Source organism: Phoxinus phoxinus (genome assembly GCF_949152265.1).
Source record: "Phoxinus phoxinus genome assembly, chromosome: 2".
Taxonomy (NCBI): Eukaryota; Metazoa; Chordata; class Actinopteri; order Cypriniformes; family Leuciscidae; genus Phoxinus; species Phoxinus phoxinus.
In genome coordinates, this window is record NC_136877.1 from 26,254,253 (window position 1) to 26,273,966 (window position 19,714).

The window sequence follows — 19,714 nt, forward strand, 5'->3', positions numbered from 1 at the left end:
AACAATGCACTAAGACAAAGAGAATTGTAAGATGAAGCAGACAGGCGGAATGTCATTAGTGACAATCTCAGTGATATCTTGAGAGGCAGCATGTATTATGAGTCAGCCTGAGTGAGTTCAGGTTAAAGATGGCCACTCCATCACAGAGACAGGAGAAAGCTCTGTAAGGACACCAGGCTTTGATGCACAGCCCGAGGCGTCTGGTGCACTAAGGCCGCTTTCTCATCTCTTCTGCTGTGCGCGAATGTGAGTGTATGAGTGTGCATGTGTGTTAGACCGCGCTTGGCATCAAAACTTGTGCAGCGATTTGACAACATGTCCAAACTCGTGCTATATCCTGTTTCTTTTCATCACAGTATATGTTGTTACTTGCGATTCATGATTAAAAAGCACAATGTTGTGTATTGTTAGAGTCCCTTGAAAGGATAGTTCACTCAAAAATATTGTCATCATTTACTCACTCTCATGTCATTCCAAACCTGTATCCCTTTCTTTTTTATGTGGAACACAAACGACGACATTTTGAAGAAAGTTTTGTCCATATAATGAAAATCCAAAACAGCAATGACTTTTTAATTGTATGGACAAAATAAAAAAATAGACTATTTATTTCCCCGATATCTCTTCCTTGTGGCCAAACATACATGCAAGGTTTTTAGATGCTGTACATTTACTTTTTTTCTGGCTATGCTCTACATACCTTCTAAGGTAAAGTCTAGACTTCACACACTTGAATTAAGTCACATTCTCTTCTAGTCATAACATTATAAATCATATTTTCCCTATGTACAGGGAACTTAGCATACAATTATGGGTAAAAAAAATTCAGTAGCAGTTAATTGCATGATTATCCATCCTGAAGTCTCGTCTCAAAGATCATGTGCAATGATCTAGATATGCTCATCACGGAGGCACACATGCGGTCTTTGATGGTTCCCACCTGCAAACACCAGACAGGTTGTCTGAAGCAGACCTCTGGAGCTGAGCTGAGGAGGTTTGTTTGTGATGATAACTGTAATTGCGGTGGATGGTGACATGGAGAGGCCGATGTGAGCTGGGAACTACCAGCAGTTATCGTGACCTTAAAATTTGTGCTTCAGGGTATTGTGCCCTGAAAAAAAAGAGATTTGAAGACTCGAGCACAACTTAATAGCTCCCATATACTGTCAGAATATTATATTAGTCTTCATTTTGCTATAAATGTGACTTGTATGAAATGCTCGAATGCACTTAAACCTAAGAAGATTTAATTTGACCATCACTGCGTAGGCACGTTAAAATATAGTCAGATAATCATAGAAACGAATAAGGACTGCATATCAGTGAATATTCTTTGGAGAAATAAGATACATTAGTTCAGGACAATGTTCTTCACACACAGTGACACATAAAAAAAAAATGGAACTTTAATTACATTGATAAATCATCTCACAGCATTTGCAGATAATTGCTTTGTGATCTCAGGGAAACAAAAAGAAAGCCATATTTACATTTTTCATTAGCATGTTTATGAGCGGAAATTAAATTCCGACCCCGTTCAGTTTACCGATATTTGTTCCAGCGAGTTCCGTGATGTCCTTTCATTCTGTAGTTTTAAATGATGAACTTCTAGTTGTTCACCCTCATGAGAAGCAATAAATAAATACATGCATTAACATTGCCTTGGTTGCTCCCAAGACTCTATTAAATGATAAAGCTTTTTTCCATAACTTGGTTATTGTGTTGTATCCGTCTGAGGTATTATCTAAACCTTTCACTCAGTAGCTGATTTTATTTTCTTTCTTGAAATAATAACGGAAGGCTTTTACGGAAATATTGTACAGTGTATCAACTGAAGGAGCTCCTTGAGACACTGGAGAGCTTCAACATATGCGTTGAGGTAAAAGGGGGCAGATAATGAAGTTACAACTTCAAAAAAGAAGCACCAGTGGAGTCTCCAGCACTTTGCTGGGTTTCTTTGTCTGCCTTCCTGATACACTTCCTCTACTCCCGTAGCCTTTGCAAGAGAGTGACAGCAGAGATTAAGCTATTTATATCCATCTGTTTATTTATTTCTAGAATTGACCTTGTCTTGAAAATTTAATAGTGTGTCGTTTCCCTACCATTTACTTCCATGGATTGTCTTTGATTTCATACATCACAGCCAAACTTTATCTCTCCCTAGATAACTCGATCAGCGTTCTTGCCAAGCACGATTCCTTTCGGCGTCAGAAACAGGAGACGTACCTCCTGCCCATCATCGTGTCTGACGACGGAGAGCCTCCAATGAGCAGCACGAACACTTTAACTATCCGGGTGTGCGGCTGCAGCAGGGAAGGCATTGTGCAGTCGTGTAACGTCGAGGCTTTTGTTCTACCCATTGGTCTCAGCATGGGAGCTCTGATTGCTATTCTAGCTTGTATAATTCTGCTTCTCGGTAGGTCATTTCTGCTGCCTCTTTTAGTCCTTACTTATTTTTTAATTTAAAAATTCACGTTGTGATTTGCATGTCAATTCTGATTCTAAAAAGCACTTGGTAAAAGAATAACTGCAGAAGGCAAAGGTAGAGATCACTAAGTGGATGTTCTTGTGCTTTCCAGTCATCGTGGTCTTGTTTGTGACATTGAGGAGACACAAGAACGAGCCTCTGATCATCAAAGACGACGAGGACGTGAGGGAGAACATCATCCGTTATGATGACGAGGGAGGCGGGGAGGAGGACACGGAGGCCTTTGACATCGCCACCCTGCAGAACCCAGATGGCATCAACGGTTATCTGCCCAGGAAGGACATCAAGCCTGACCTGCAGTTCATGCCCAGACAAGGTCAGCACTCGGGTCCGAACGGAGTAGACGTAGATGAATTCATCAACGTACGGCTTCACGAGGCAGACAACGACCCCACGGCTCCACCATATGACTCCATTCAAATCTACGGCTATGAGGGCAGGGGCTCTATTGCGGGCTCCCTGAGTTCCCTCGAAACGGCCTCTTCGGACTCGGACCAGAACTATGACTACCTTAGAGAGTGGGGGCCGCGCTTCAGAAGACTGGGCGAGCTCTATTCCGTGGGCGAGAGCGACAAAGAGACTTGACCTCCAAGCACTGCGGACCTTTTGCTTTCATCCACATAACGTGTGTATTATGCTACGGGGATGTTAGACACTGCTGTTAAAAGGGGGGGAGGGGGCGCCTTTTAAAAAAAAAACTTCTTAGCGAGACCTAATAGCATTAGTCATCTACCACATCAGCGTGCATCGTAACGTCAGAACTTAACAGTGTCTATAGTAGGAGGTCAATGATTCTTGTGGAGTGTGAGTTTAGATTAACGTCACTGAGTGTCTAGCAGTATTTTGGGTATTTGTTGTTCACTGTGACCACCAGAGGCATCAGAACTTTGATTCTTGGTAGTCGCTTGAAAGGACTGGATGGAAAGAGGGACACATTGTAGCAACAGGACTGCAGAGGCCTCAACATGACACTGCTCCCCAGCGACAACAGATCTCTTGACGTCATTTAGCCAATCAGATAAAGGAACATTTAAAAAGAAGGTAAACTAAATAGCAATATATTGTCTACATTACTTATGAATGTATTTGTGATTTAACAAATGCGAGCGCAATGAAAATACATCACACTGGCTTTAGGATCTGCCTGCTGAGATAAGATTCGACCCTTTGATACTACGTGGCCAGATTTCTTGAGTAAACTGGAAAAGCCTTGAGGCTTGCTTTATACAACCCTTTGTATCCATATGCTTTACGCGTGATTCACACTCAAAGATGAGTAGAGTGTGTAAGACTGAGTTGAGGACAACAAGAGAATTGTGGGAACAATGAGGCCTTCGTTTTACAAAAGCAAGCATTAAATACAGTCGTATTCCAATGTTTTTTGGAACATTGATGTGTTTCCTCATTATTGTGTATGTTTTATATAAATATATAAATAATCATCGCCAGTCGTCTGTTTTGTGCTACAGGTTTGAGTATATTTGTACTTTTTATTTTATTTATTTGAGTGAAATTGTTATTTTTTATTAACTTTTTAATTTAAAGTTTCCTCTTCAGCTTTGTTTCATTCTGCTCCATCACTGTGTTTTTAAGAATTTCTGTACTGAAATTCACATGTGCGATTCCTTAACTACACTGAACTGTGAAATCCATAGAGGATTTGTTCTTGACCAGGAAAGACAAGTCAATATTTTATTGATACTGTGTGTGTATATATATATATATATATATATATATATATATATATATATATATATATATATATATATATTCACATACTATATACAGTGATATCAGTGATCATTCTAAGCACAATAGCTGAAATCATCTAGTTCATGTTTATATTTGACCCCTGCCATTTTTTAAATCAAAAGTCAGAAACCACTGAGTATGAAATACAGAAACAGACATGTGTAATGTGCTGCACTGTATGATATTAGAGCAAAAAGAAAAAATATGTACATAGAGTCATTGCTGATTCTCTTAGCTTTTCTTTGAAGTGATAGGTTTTGTCTATGCACGTTAGCTATTGCACATGGGGATCTGGCACTGGAGCTGCGTGCATACTCTGTTTGTATCGATGCGATTCTCTTGGACGGACAGTATATATAAAATAGTCTTTCATGCAAATCATATTTTCTACTGTGCTTTAATGCTCATACACTTGTATGTTTAATTAGCTACTCTCTGTATTGTAATCTAAGATATCCATGTATTGTTTCCTACTTTGTGAAATATATTTTTATAAATACTTATGGGTGTAACGTTTCTTAAGCCAAGTATGTCACTGGTCCCGAGACCTGTACACCAGATCTCTTTCTTGCTTTTATGTTTTCATGAAAACGATTCTCCCATTTGGCATACAACTAGGACTGTTGATTAAGAATTAAAACTAAATTGAGATGCTTATGAATGAAATGAATCGCATCTATCAATTTTTTCTGAGAATTATTATTTTTTTTGTTGGCGGACGACCAAAGCATTGAATAGAAAAGTGACTTCAGAAGTCAGTGTTGTTTGTTGGATTTCAAAAACCCATCACTGGCCAACAGCCAGCGGTAATCCATTAAGCAGTTGAGTTTGTCAGTCGTTTCCTAAACTTATGAATCCGTTTAGGATATATTGTTCCATTACATCTGTATTATTTTGTAATAGTTGGTCTATGAAAACATGCATTATAAGGACTTCTTTGGCCAGTTTTGATGGGTTATTTTCAGCATCTCATGCCATGAACTGTGTGTTTTTTTAAGAGACTGTGTCAAGTTAAAAACTTAAGGTCTGGGTGTTTCTTTCCTTTGCACTCCATTTAGCTGTTTCCTAAGACAAACAACACGTCCTGTGTGACCGGCTTCTCACTCTTTTTGTCCTGGTACAATCTGGTACGTCTATTTTATAAATAATACATTGTATACAATGAATATGTTAAATTGGCAGCCCTACATTAAAACAAATGAGAAAAAGCGTGTTACTGTGGTTAGGAATATTTTGCTAAGAATTTATGCATTCGTTGCCTTTTGTGATTGATCAAACCTCCAGTTTCCTTCAGTTACAGTACCAGTCAAAAGTTTGGGAACATTACAATACATTAATGTTTTTGAAAGAAGTATTATGTCTCACCAAAGCTGTATTTATTTGATCAAAAATAGTATTATTCTGAAATATTATTACAATTTTAAATGAGTGTTTCCTATATAAATACGTTTAAAAAAATATTTAGATAGCAATGAATTTTCAGCTCAAGAAACATTTCTTCTTATTTTTATCAATGTTGAAAACAGTTTTTGCTGCTGCTTTTTGTCGAAACAATTCAAACATTTAGAGAGAGAGAGAGAGAGAGAGAGAGAGAGAGAGAGAGAGATTACTTTTATTCATCAAGGATGCATTAAATTGATCAAAAGTGACAGTGAAGACATTTACAATGTTACAAAAGATTTCTATTTGATTAATGCTTTAATAAATTGAATAGATACATCTAAAATTCTGTTCATTGAATTTTCTATATTTATCAAAGAATTTCCACAATGAATTCCTTTTATGAGAGATGCTGATAGATTTTAATGATCTATCCCCCACAGTGTTTTCCAACAAAGTGGAGGCTTATGAGTCATAATCTGCTTCCATCTCTCTTGTTCCTTTTGAAAGATTTGAATTTATCCTCTAACCTATCTGATATTAGATTGTTTTCATGAATAACAAAAGCTCATGATCTTGTCAATTACTGTGCTGGAGTGGATTTGTCATTTGTTACACTGAAACTAAAAACAACAAACAAAATCCCTACAAGATTACTGTGCACAATCTCAACTGATATGTAGCCCTACTTGTACGCAATGATTATTTTTATTTTATTTTTCATTATTTTACTTTTATGCCCCAGGTTAGAATTATAACATCAAATTTAATATTATATTGTTGTTGTGGTTGTACAATGTCCTCAAGTAGGTTCAGGCAACACTGACGAAATACAGACAATATATAAACAGTGTTTTGGTGCATGAGTTTTAAAATCAAAATGAATCAAAATAATTAAATAATATGTGCAGAAATCATAAAAAAAAATTGGTTAGTGGATTTAACTGTTACACCCTTGAGCATGGCACTGAACCTCAGGCTGTTTCAGGTACACTATCTCTTTCTCTATCTTACTGGAAGTGTACTGTATATTTCTCTGGGGAACAAAAGCATCTGCCAAATTAAAATTAACCAAGGGGAGAAAGAGAGAGAGAATAGTATGCTGTAAAAATCTTGAATTGTTGGAAAGCCATGTTTGAGTTTCATATAGAAAGTAAGTTAGAGACCAGTTTTAAATGTCCACACACTCAAGTTTTAATTCTGCTCTATTTTCCATTCTATGCATGAGAAGCAGACTGGTCAATTAAAAATCATTTAATTTAAGTGGGTAATACTGTATGACTTCAGATGTACTCTCTGCATATTCATCATTGGCATTTTCTATGCAGACTAGGTAATAAATTGGAAAATGGCATATGTCCCCATTAAAAGGACATCTTTATAGAAGTCAAGCGAGTTGGAACAGGCCATTACTCTGCCTCTCCCACAGATCACTGAAGCAGTGGAAATACACAGGCGCCATATGACCACCCTGACACGTGTATTAATATTGTTGACAACTTTCGAACTTCTGATATGCCAGAGGATTTATTCTCTGATCCTGCAATGTCTTTGTGCCATGTGCTGATCCGAGCTAGTGCTTGTTTGTAAAAGTTTTAAAAGATCCAGTAATATCAGAAAATGTGAGAACAAATTAAAACGGGTTACACTTTATTTTAGGGTGACCTTGTTCCAGTGTATCTATACATTTAAGTGCTGAGTAATATCAATAAACGACATGTACTTACTATAGGGTTTAGGGTTATTTGCATGTATAATTTATTTGTTATCACTAGTAACTACATGTAACAAGGATACTACAAACTAAAATAAATTATGGATAATTACATCCAAATAACCCTAAACCGAAACCTAACCCTATATTTCAGCATTTGTTTCTGTGACCAAACTTGTCAAGAAGTATTTTATAGTAAGCACTTGACAAACTTTACTTTTTATTCATTTCATAAGTTGAGATAATGATATTCGATATTATATAATTGTAATCATATATTATTATTATTTTTTATTTCACATTTCTAGAATTACTTTTAAAATGTTAATAAAGTAATTTTAATACTTTTACTTTTATATCCAAAACAAACTAAAACTTCTGCTTCTGCTTCTTCTGTATTCGGTATACATTTCTAAAAAGGGCTGCGTGTTTGGCAGCTATTCTATTTATTTCCAGTTCCAGACATGAAAAGAAAAAATTCCATAATTCTCTCTCTGTCTACATCTTTCTTGGACTGAAACAGCTTTTTCTCTGTGTTCATCTCCATCCTCCCACAGACATGGTTTCATTTGGGAGACCTTGGACATGACTCAGCAACACGTCAAGTGTCCTGGTTTGTATAAAACATCTCCCTTCATATTTTTTACATATTTATTAAATCTATTTTTTATGTACACTCTACTTTGTGATAGCAAGTTCACAGTAACTCTTGATGGATATTGGACAATTATCAAGGTCAAATCTGAATGATGATGTAAAGTGACTACATTACTGGTCCGTAAGGCACTTGTAGCATATTCATGCATATTCATTAGAAATGCAGATAGGTTTGATGCATTGACGATTCTAATTAAAGCAACCCTGATGAAAATTAGATGGACATGACCAAATGATGATAGACGTTGATGGTGGGTAATAAACAACAAAACAACTTTTGGGGGAAAGAATCCGTCATATATCCCTTTAACGCATGCCTCGGGTCTTTAGTGACCTGGGACGTCATCCACTACCCTCCTCCTCGCTCATTTTTTAAAGTTAGATATCAACCTTCTTAGTATTCCTCCATCAGCTCATTATAAATAATGTAACAAAAAAAGATGAAAGAATGGCTGTTTTCCCATATACTATATTTTTTTGTACAAATTGAATAGGATCGCTAGCACAGGTGTGTGAAAGTACAGTATATGTATTTTTTTTCTGCACAACAAATATGTAATCTTTGATGGCTGAATAAGTGCAATTCACCTGTCTGTTCATCAATATCTGATACACAATGATGAACTGATTCACTCAAAGTCATCACAGGCAGAACACAAAAGAATAGGCAGTATCATCAGCAAAACTTGAAATGGCTCAGCAATTTACCACAAGTTCTAAGCGCAAACAAATATTAGTGTCACTGTCACTTGATGGTGGATCTGGTGAAGAAACTGTCAGCGATCAAAATATTGATTTTGAAAATGTTGAAAATGATAGTTTTAAGAATATGTTTGAGATGGCGAACATGAGCTAGAAGCTGAATGTACTGGGAAATGAGCTCTGATGAGGACAGTGATGATGGTATAAAACATCTGATCAAACTGAACCCTTCCAAGTTTCAAAAACTAACTAAATATGCTTTATTTTATTCTTCTGTAATTGTTACTCTGACATTAGGAGAGTTGTATATTATCGCGATAAATAGAGATCCATCCGTACTAGATATATGTCTGGGCATACTTGGATATAGTTTTTAGTTTTTGTTTACTCCTGATAATTTTGTTTTAATTAAATACTGCTAGAGGAAAAGTTACTTTGTAAACTTTGCAAGAGAACAACACAAGTGCTCAGAGCTGTGGTCAGTCCTCTGACTAAACAGCCATTAACATCAACAACTCAGCTCTGCATGGCGAGAAATGTCAAGCTGATGAATTATACAGCAGTAGAGAAATATGAAAGCACTTCGAGGCTATTGCTCCTGCAGAGAATCAGATAGAAGGCAAAACCTCTTTTGCAAGTGCCGTATGTAGAAAATCAATGGGTTCTGGTCAGAGGCTCTTCACCACAGTACCTACCCCATTTCAAGAGCTCAGGCGCTGTTAATGATAAGACGAGGGCGCACAATCAACCGCAAACCATTTCACATCTCTGCCTCTCTGGAAGTTGGGTCAGCTTAGTGTCAACTAAGTCTCCTCACAGACAAACAAAGAACAAAGAGAGCACAACATTCCCGAGACCAGCCACAGCTGATCAAATTAGGTATTGACCAAATGCCAAGAATTGAGTGCTAGATGCCTTTTTGAGCCAGAGCCCAGTTAGTCTTTACCAGAATCCTTGTCTGTGTAGTATGAAACGACATTAGTATGAATTACACCACAGTAATACAACATGCTCTTCCAGTACAAAGCACTTACCAGTTCTTAGATTATTTGTATTATACATACTAAACAAGATCGTATGTGCAGTCAGCTGGTCATTAAATGTACACAACTATCCAGCTCATTATATTTTATTTCACCTTTTCATGGCTATTACTAAATTGCCATACATTATTGGTTTCAGTTTCTTTTATTGTATTATGAAAAAATATTTGCAGAACATGTTTTTTGTAGCCTTGATGAGCCTAAGAAACTTTTTTTTTTAATGCATATCTTCATCTGACAGCAAAGAGAACGGTGAGGTGATCGCATTCCACCACAGACACTGAAGAGCCTCAAAATTGAATGTATCTAATAAATGAATATATTCTGCGTGAATATTCTATTTGGAAATAGATGAAAAATGGATGGTACTATCAAAGAGTACAAAGAGGGGGGAGAGGGGGATATATATATAATAATATTAGCCCGTGTTTTTTCATCTATTTCCAAATGTGCAAGCTAAGCTGTCTATTGTGCAATGATGTACAGTATTAACTTAAGGTGGAAGAGATGTTTAGATGCCCCCCCCCCCCCCCCTCTTTGTACTCTTTGATAGTACCATCCATTTGTCATGATCAATGTAATGCCAATGAGTATAATACTACACCTGAGAGCTGAGAGAGGGCGGATGGACACCAGGAAGAGCAGAAACAGACTAGCATAAATATTGTAGCACATTACACGACAGATTGAAACCTTTGATGAAAGCAGAATCTTGTTCAGCTTAATCAAAAGATAGCTGGAATATGGTTAGCCCTAAAAATATTTTTAAGAATCTAACCGGCAACACTTTAGAATAATGGTCTGTCATTAACAGTAACCTATGGACCCAGATCAGTAGTTCTTGTTTGTCTTTTTTTATTCTTAACGTGGTTTTTACTTGATTTACCTAGTCACTCTGCAAAAACTACTAGTGATTCGGAACATTATTCTAAAGTGAAAAACTTTTTTGTGGTCCAGATCACTAGTAGTTATTTGAGAGTGACTAGTCGTGTTTCCAACGCAGAAACTTTACCCAGGAACATGGGACTTTGGGGTGGTACTTGATATGTTGTCTAAATTAAGTTCTGGGTAAAAATTCCTCAGAAAGTCCCTGCTCACGAGGTACTACTTTTTCAAAGTTAAGGGACTTTCAGGGATGGACTTGGGCACTGAACATACCAATCGGTTGAGTTCACGCAGCATTTTGATTGGTTGACTCCACGCAGCATTTTATTTTAACCACCATTTTTTAAAAGTCTGTTTGCGGTGCGTGCAGTGAGAGTTGTTTGCTATTCGAATTATCAAAGGAGTTTAAAAAATACGACCAATGACCAACGGCGATGTTCAGGCTTTATTAAGCCTATGCAGAGGACGAAATCCAGCGGGAACAGCAAAGTCGCTCGCAGTCCTATCTCACTAGACTAATTTGACTAAACTTCACAGTTTAGAATGTGATGGAAACGCAGACAGCAACAGGTCTGGGGGGAAAAAATCCTGGGACGAATTGTTCCTGGTAATTTCAGTGGAAACGCATCTTAGATAACACTTAAGTAATGACCACATTGAGACTAGTAAAAAAAGACAATTGTTCACATCTCAGACATGATAATGTTGTGAATAGTAATTAATGGGTAATTCTCTATCATTTTTCAGTTATTAGTTCTTAATAAGGCCAGTCTCATTCAATAATTATTGATTACCTAAAAAGTCCTAAATTTGCCATTACTTAGTGATTAGTTTATCTTGTTTCCATATTAGTTAATAGTAGTAGCTGAATAGTGTTAATGTAGTACTACTAATTTGTCCTATATTACTTCATGCGCAGTTAAATTATTCTAATGAACTATTATTCTAAAGTGGCACGTCCTGATTTTGCAGAGTTAGACGTGTTCCTGGATCAACAAATTTTGTTCTAAAATTTAATCCTAACCATATTCTTACCCCTAAATATATCCCTACCTTTAAGTTATGCCTAATATCAGAGTGATATGGGAATTACACTGACGTAGAAGCACCTCACCCTGGTTGGAAGCCTAAACTTGACATAAACTGTAAACATGTCCCTCAAATCTGATTGGCTAATCGGAATGTTGTTCCAGAATCAACAAAGATGTTGATCCTGGACATGTTGTACAGTACATGTTGAAATCATGTTCTGCTCTAAAGTTTATAAATTACATTTTGATGTGTTAGGCTTTGTTATGATTATTTATTTATTTTCACAGAAAAACAAAACAAAAAAACACTAACTCAGAAAATACTGTACAAGTATTAGACAGGGACAAATGCACTGGACCAAAATGATGATGCTAATAAACAAACAAATAACTGCTGAAATGTTTACAATCTTGTGCTGAAATAGGGATAAATTAGTGATTTGCTTACTGCAGAGAAAGTCGGCTCACTTTTTAACTCAGCCATCAAAGACAAACTCAAATCCTAGTGGATTACACTATTTTGATGTAAATGGGGCACATTAAACTGCATGTCTGGACAATATGGGTGTTTTTGCAGTTTGTTTATTCGCAGAGGTTAACAAAAGACCTCTGGTTGATTGGTCTCGTGCTCTCAAGGATTGTAAAGAGACCAGAACAAGTGGATCAGTTCTGTGCTAGATCTGTCCAAGCACATATGCACAGCACATCTTGTTAATTAGGCAGAGAGACTTTAATACTTTAATCGGAAAATTGTAAGCTTTAAAAAAGAGACTATTTCTAACTGGCTCTCAGCTAAGAAAGGCAGGGACTGATTGAAAAGTATGTGCTAAACTAATTAAACCTGAGAGAACATGTCAAAGGGCAAAGCAGACACAATTAACTACCCAGGCATCTCATGTGTACTGCTGCAAATGATGCTATGTGCAGGACTGAAATAACATGCATTGAAGTCTATGTGCATTCATCCACTGCAGACGTTAGTTTTCCTTTTACTCTGTGTCAGGGAGCACCCTATGATTACTCCAGAGGTGAACCTTGATTACATCTCACAATGCCACAGGACTCCATTTGTGATTAAAATCGGGGGCTCTCAGGTGGAAAGATTAATACATTGATATTAACAATTCAGCTAAATGACACCTCAAAGTGATTCTTTTTAACTTAACGAGCACAAGCCACGTGGATAAAAAGAAATGGTTTAGATGAAGTGTTGTAATTCAAGGCCTTGACACTGGGGAGAATCTGGCACATGGCTGTACAGCTCAACAATTAAACTAGTCTAAACTCATTAAATGGAATAAATGAGCAACTACATGAAGAGTTGTGTGTCTTGAGTGAAGAAAAAAAAAATGTTTTGCTTTTGAGATGTGACAGTACAATGTCTCACTGGGCTGCTTTAATGCGGGATGGTGATTCTGTAAAAGCGTGTGTTTTGCATCTGATGTTTCAGAGGACATAATCATGCCATGAGGGAATTATTGCAGCAGGCAAGCAGGACCTCTTCTTACAATACAAGTCTAAATGCCCTGATATACTTCAAGCAAAAAGAACTGGTGAAATGTATTTTTGAACAAAATCAGGCCAAAGCGAAGTTCGTTTCTTGGAGTTCAAAACCCTTTCCAACCCTGGCTGGTAAATACCTTCGGTTACATATAATAGGTAGGTATGCTCTGGGGCTCTGCCTTCTTTGACATAGAGCATTTCTTTTCTGCCCATCACGGTCATACATCAGTGAGTAAAAACACACTGGAGAGATGCGTTATAGTACTTTGCACTTCTGATGTAAATCAGAACTTTGCACTGAAATGAATCACATTTTTGAGATCCTGAACATGCTTGAAAACTCATGAAACTTTGCACACATGTCAGAACTGGCGAACATTTACATCTGATATGGGTAACAGATAACAAACTCCCCCTACACTTTTGATCAGATCATCTTCAAATTTGGTGAGTGTAATCTTAAGGCCTTTGCGATAGTAAACTGTGAATATCTAGAGTTTTTGGTGAAGGGCATATTCCTGGCGGAAGTGATATGTTTAACACTGTTATGGACTCCTAGCAACATATTAAAAAGTGTCAGCAATTGTTAAATAGGCTAGCAACATGATAGAAACATGTTAAAACATGCTAGCTATACTAAGCTAAGTGCTAAAGCATGCTATTGATGCAATGAAAGAAGAATTTGCTGTAAATGCATTAGTTACTGTAAGGCATTTACAGCAAATTCTTCTTTCATTGCATCAATAGCATGCTTTAGCACTTAGCACTCCAATCTGCCCCAAACTTCACATGTATGATAAGAGCCCTGGCCTGAAGACACAAACATATAGAGCCACCAGCTGGCAGAAGGAAGTGTGTAAATACAAATGACTTTGACATAGTCATTTGTCCTATATATATATATATATATATATATATATATATATATATGCTTGCAGCTTTATTTCTGATTATTCTTATTCTTGTTCTTATTCTTATTACTCTGCCCTAAATGTGTCTCACGCAGAGAGAGAGAGAGAGAGAGAGAGAGAGAGAGAGAGAGAGAGAGAGAGAGAGAGAGAGAGATAGAGAGAGAGAGAGAGAATTGCAAATTTCAAACTTTTCAAAACTTGACGTATTCTACATAATATAATTCGGTGACAATCAGCAAAAAGGTGATACTATAAGGAGTTTTCCCCCTATAACTCTGAAACTAGTTAAGTTAAAAATTCTTATTACTTCTGATTCCTTCAGTTACCCCGAATCACTTGATCATAAAAAAACGTATTTTTCAAACTTGTCTTAGGTCGTTTATCTGATTTGCACAAAATTGAAGTTGCCAGACATGACTGAATGTACTGTATTGCTGACCAATTAAAATGAAGAGACAAATTATTTGTCTATTTTATAGTAATATAGTACTATATAATAATTATAATAATAATACTTTCATAAAGAGAGACTTAAAGACTTGTATTGTGTTTGAAAGGAGACATTGCCATTGTATCACGGTATCGTCTGCATGAGCCTTTGGTGCTTGGACCCCATGTTTAATACAGTAACACCATAGTTCCATCCGCATATACTTCCATACTCTATAGTAGGCAAAAAACAGTAAGTGAGATGAGTAGTATGTCCAAATTCATATAATTTATAAAACAGTAGGCGAAAAGTACCCGGATTACCTACTAATTCCAGCGAGATTATGAATTGACACTTTACTATAAGGCCAAGGGAGAGGATTTGTGAAGCAAATGACAATATGGCGGATGTAGTATTTTTTTAACTGTATATAGTAAGTATATTTTGGGACCTATTGGGAAGTACATCACACAACCTAGTTATATTTACTATTTGTTAGGGGTTTCTAATTGCCAACTGGATTAAACATTAAAATGAGTGAATATTCTTGGGAAAATAGTTTATGCCGCTGATTATTATAGCTACAGATTGTACTTCTGTACGAAGGTTTTTCGGAAGGCTAATCATAGAAGATATTTGAAACAATATTACTTCTGCCTTCCTGTTATTTTTTGACAAGTTGAAATTATGTTGCAAGATACCTGGAAACCTGAAAGGAAAAATACTATAAGGTAAAAAAGGACAAGATTCAGTGGAATTTGTTTAATCTAATAGTGGATTGTTTAGGAAAAAGTGTTGCTCTGGTAAATCAGTTCGTTCACAATTAAAAATGCAGTTGGCATCATTTTAATGTATGTGCCACCCATTTTAGCTCAGGGATTTGGAGCAATATGAGATGCGACAACAGAAGTGACAATGCAGGGGAACTCTGAGGAAAACAATGTCAACAAACGTTTTTGAGATGAAACACTGAGAGGCGTTTATGTAAATAAAAGAAGAACCCTATTCTGGTAAATGACACCGCTGCTTAGGAGAAAAAAAACATTGGGGGAAATGGTACACAAATGATGAGAACTGATTTAACTTCAGAGGGAATGAAAAGAGACTCGGAGGAAAGAGCAATAACAACTAGCTTCTTTACTATTCAGAAGTAAAAACAGGTTTATTTCAAACTAATTTCCTTTGCTTTTAAATTACAGTTTTCAGTAACATGTTCCCAAAATAATCTAAATGCTCAGTATTCTTACATTTATTCTATGGTTGTTTGGTAAATTTTCAATCTTTTTTATATATAACTGTGCTCATATTTTTACCAAAATATGTGCACATAAGACAGCACTATCTAAATGTATCCGTGAACATCCAGTGTGCCATCAATTGGTTTCAATATATGTGAGACTGCAGTGCAGTGTGTGTAAAAATGCGGTGCAGAAATGTTTGTTTGAACTGCATGTAGTGTTTCTCTATTCATTTACTGTACATGTGTTGAGGACTGGTGTTACTGTGATTTGTGGTGTAAGAAAGATGCATGCCAAAAGTTACTTTGAAGTTTTGAGTGATACTCAAAACCAAACGAAATCTTGAAACTTTGGTCCAAACTATTTTTGGTAATCACAAGAAAAGGTTTTGACAACAGTTTTCTGTTGTGTGCTTTTTTTTCTTGTAAAATTGTGGATCAAAGAGCTATTTGATATTTCACAAAGAAAAGTTTCACTGTGTTTCTCACTCCCTATGTGAACTATGTTCAACATAGTGCCTTAAAATTAGCTTTAAGGTCTTAAAATGGATTAGCCATTGCTTATTTAATTTATTGTATTTAGTCTGGTTTATTTTTTTATTTTTTTATTTTTTTTTGTCAACAGAGGACAGTTAATTATTAGTTTTAATTTTCCATTATGTGATGTTAATTTCTTCTAACCCTAACCCAAATAAGCACCGTAAGGTAGCCAGTCATTTCAAATGTAAAGGCAGCATTGTTGGCTGGTTTTGTCATTTACTTGTCATTTTCCATAGGCTCATTGAAGAGCCACTATGTCTCTTTTTACACATATGGTCCTCTCTTTCTAATTAAATGAAGTGAAACAGCCTTGTGTAGCAGTTCCATGGATTTCATTTATGTCAGCAAGTTTCCAAAGGCACCCATCTGAATTTCAAATGATAAATGTAAATATAAATCCCACTCTTAGTGTAGCAATTACATTAAATCCCACATTATGGAAATAAAGACAAAACCAACAAAACATAATTTAATTTTCTGCATTTAGTTCCTCATAGGAGTAAAGAGAGAGGAACAGAGCATTTAATTTAGTAATTTCTATGTGCTTAGTCTTCACTGAAAACCCAATTAAGTCAACTATAAGTGAAATATGTATATAGCACCAATCCTCTAAATGTTTTTCTCGTAGTTATAGTTTTTGAATGAAATATCAATGTGCAATAAAATACTGCAGCACTACTTAAAATTGCATTGTGGTATTTACACAGCCCTGATCCTTGTACAGCATATGCACAGTGGATGTAAAGGGATAATAACAATGAAGATGAAAATCCTAATTCTAAAATTATGTGATATTTATCCATGTATCCATTTATTATGCATGAAGGTTTGCAAATCATTATTACATATTCAGGTCTTTAGCGACCCGGATCTATATCTAATAGGGATGGATCTCTACCTGTCATGATAATATGAAACTTTCCTGATATTAGAGTAACAATTGCAGAAGAATAAAATAAAGCATATTTTGTAACCTTTTGGAGCTTGGAATAGTTCAGTTTGAGCAGATGTTTTATACCATCATCACTGTCCTCATCAGAGCTCATTTTCCAGTATTTATCATATGGCTCATATTCGCCATCTCAAACATATTCTCAAAACTATCATTTTCAACATCTCAAAATCAATATTTTGATCGCTGACAGTTTCTTCACCAGATCCACCATCAAGTGACAGTGACACTAATATGTGATTGTGTTCAGTACTTGCAGTAATTCGCTGAACCATGTCAAGTTTTGCTGATGATACGTCCTATTCTTTTGTTTTCTGCCTGCGGTAACTATGAGTGAAACGTCACTTCATCATTGTTTATCAGACATTGCCACCTTGTGGAATGTAGGATTTGGATCTCGCCCATCAGACTACCTTCCCGGACGACTGCCTGTGCATGTTCCATCAATGCACAGTTGTTCGGGAGGTTCCTCGACAAACATCATCATCATCTGCCTCAATCATTCATTTGTTAACACGTAAACTATTATGTTCATCTGTGCACTCATGAATCACCATCATTATCACCTGTATATATGTTCGGTTCTGTTTTAGTTTTAGTTTAGTGTTTAGTGACACTTTTATAATTATTGTTTTTTCTTGTTATTTTGTTTGTAATTAATTGAGGAATACTAAGGAGGTTGATATCTAACTTTAAAAAATTAATGAGGAGTAGGGTAGTGAATTATGTCACTAAAGACCTGAGTTAAGCATTTAAGGGTTAAGGGAAATAAAAAAATAAAAATAAACAGCATTCATGGATTATTCTAGAAAAAAAAATACTCAACAAAATTCTGTAGCATATTTTCACTGAATCTGGTTAACACAACATTAAAAGACATATGGATTTTAGCCTACAGGAATGCAAAAGATCATTATTCCAATGGACATAGCAACGGTTATAAATAGGCTCATGAAGTTCTTTGGTAGTCCAATCTTTATCATCAAATTGTCCCTATTTGTCTTATTGATCAGTATCAGTGTGGTGGAATGAACATTTTTCCAGTAAGAGTTCAGAGTCCAGACTTACTGAAAGAAAGAAAGAAAGAAAGAAAGAAAGAAAGAAAGAAAGAAAGAAAGAAAGAAAGAAAGAAAGAAAGAAAGAAAGAAATGCTTCATTTAGCAATGATATTAAACTGATCAAAAAGTGATGGTAAAGACTTTAACCTGTTAGCCTTCAGCGCCACTTTTGAAAAATCCCCAGAAATAGCATACCCAACCTAAAAAAGATTCAATTAATTGACCCTTTGTCCTAAAAGCTCAAGTATGGTCTCATTTGAAAGCTGACACCTGCCACTTTATTGGAAATGTAGAATGAATTATTGTCATAATGAAAAAAAAATTATGAATAGCTTCAAAGTTGTGTAAGTTATTAGAAATTTATTTTTATGAAACATCTTCATGAAAATTAAATTGAAGTTGGCCCGTCAGCACTCTAGAAATGCACTCCAGCTAAAGACACATGTCTGACCATGTTATATTTAAAATTTGAAGGTGATAAGTCTAAAACTCTGTATTTTGTTAAATGTTTTTCAAGATCATCTCAAATGACTTTATTTTGAATTGACTCTAAAATGCAAACTTGTGTTTATTGTCATCTATTAGCATCTATTCAGTCTATTGTCTCTATTGTTTTGTGGTGCAAACGAGCCCCATTCAGTGTCACTCTCTCCTGCACACATTTACACCTTTCCAGCCGGCTTATGGCCATAAATATTATTTTCCTTTGTCTCCATTATAATCGCTAACGACTGGCTAATCACGGTGTTTCACCCCCTAATTTCTTTCATAATCTTCACTTCACGTTTGAAACTGTATCAAATGCCTTTCTTAAATAAAGAAATATTTCAGTAAGCATTCCGATTTAGAAAAAAAATCAGCTAGATGGCAGGTGCAACTAGAGAGCTAGCTAGCATGTTAGCTTAGCACACCATCAATACACGACAATTTATGAGATTAAAACCCTGTTTGTGCTCCAAACTTACTTTATAGTGCAAGTCGAGTGTTTTAAATAATCTTCTATGAGCTTATTTGGCTTCAGAAAAGAAAATCAGACAGAAAATATATGATTTGATATTATTCTGCACTATTGTAAAGTCTATACCGATTAGCATTACATTATACATATAATCTATTATTATAAAAATACCTGACATGGCTCGAAGAACACAGGTAAATCAAATATCATTGCAATCATGTTTATTGTCTTCAAAACATCTTTATCTGCATGTTATAGCGATCTCTGAAAGCTAACGTTGGCTGTGTTTATGTCAGTGACGTCCTGGAAGGTCACAGGTTATTTCTTCTTCGTGAGCTTTCATATTTGGAAAAAACTGTGCAAATGGCGCCCTCAGCCTGCTGTATGGATTGAAAACACAGTACATCAGAGTATCCAGCACTCTTTATGTATACATCGACGCATTTGGATATAAATTCAATAAATATTATTCC

The 19,714-nt window shown here is 35.9% G+C and overlaps 1 protein-coding gene across 2 annotated transcripts in view; it reads left to right on the top strand.

The window, feature by feature from the left end:
* The window catches only part of cdh8 (cadherin 8), a 146,352-nt gene extending 142,159 nt beyond the window's left edge, over positions 1-4,193 (top strand). For both annotated transcript variants that reach the window (XM_079605065.1, XM_079605066.1), the window contains exons 11-12: positions 2,165-2,416; positions 2,580-4,193. In XM_079605065.1, the coding sequence (XP_079461191.1) occupies positions 2,165-2,416; positions 2,580-3,073 (746 nt within the window). In that variant the 3' untranslated portion in view covers positions 3,074-4,193. The remainder of the gene's footprint in view (positions 1-2,164; positions 2,417-2,579) is intronic.
* Positions 4,194-19,714: the final 15,521 nt, after the last annotated feature.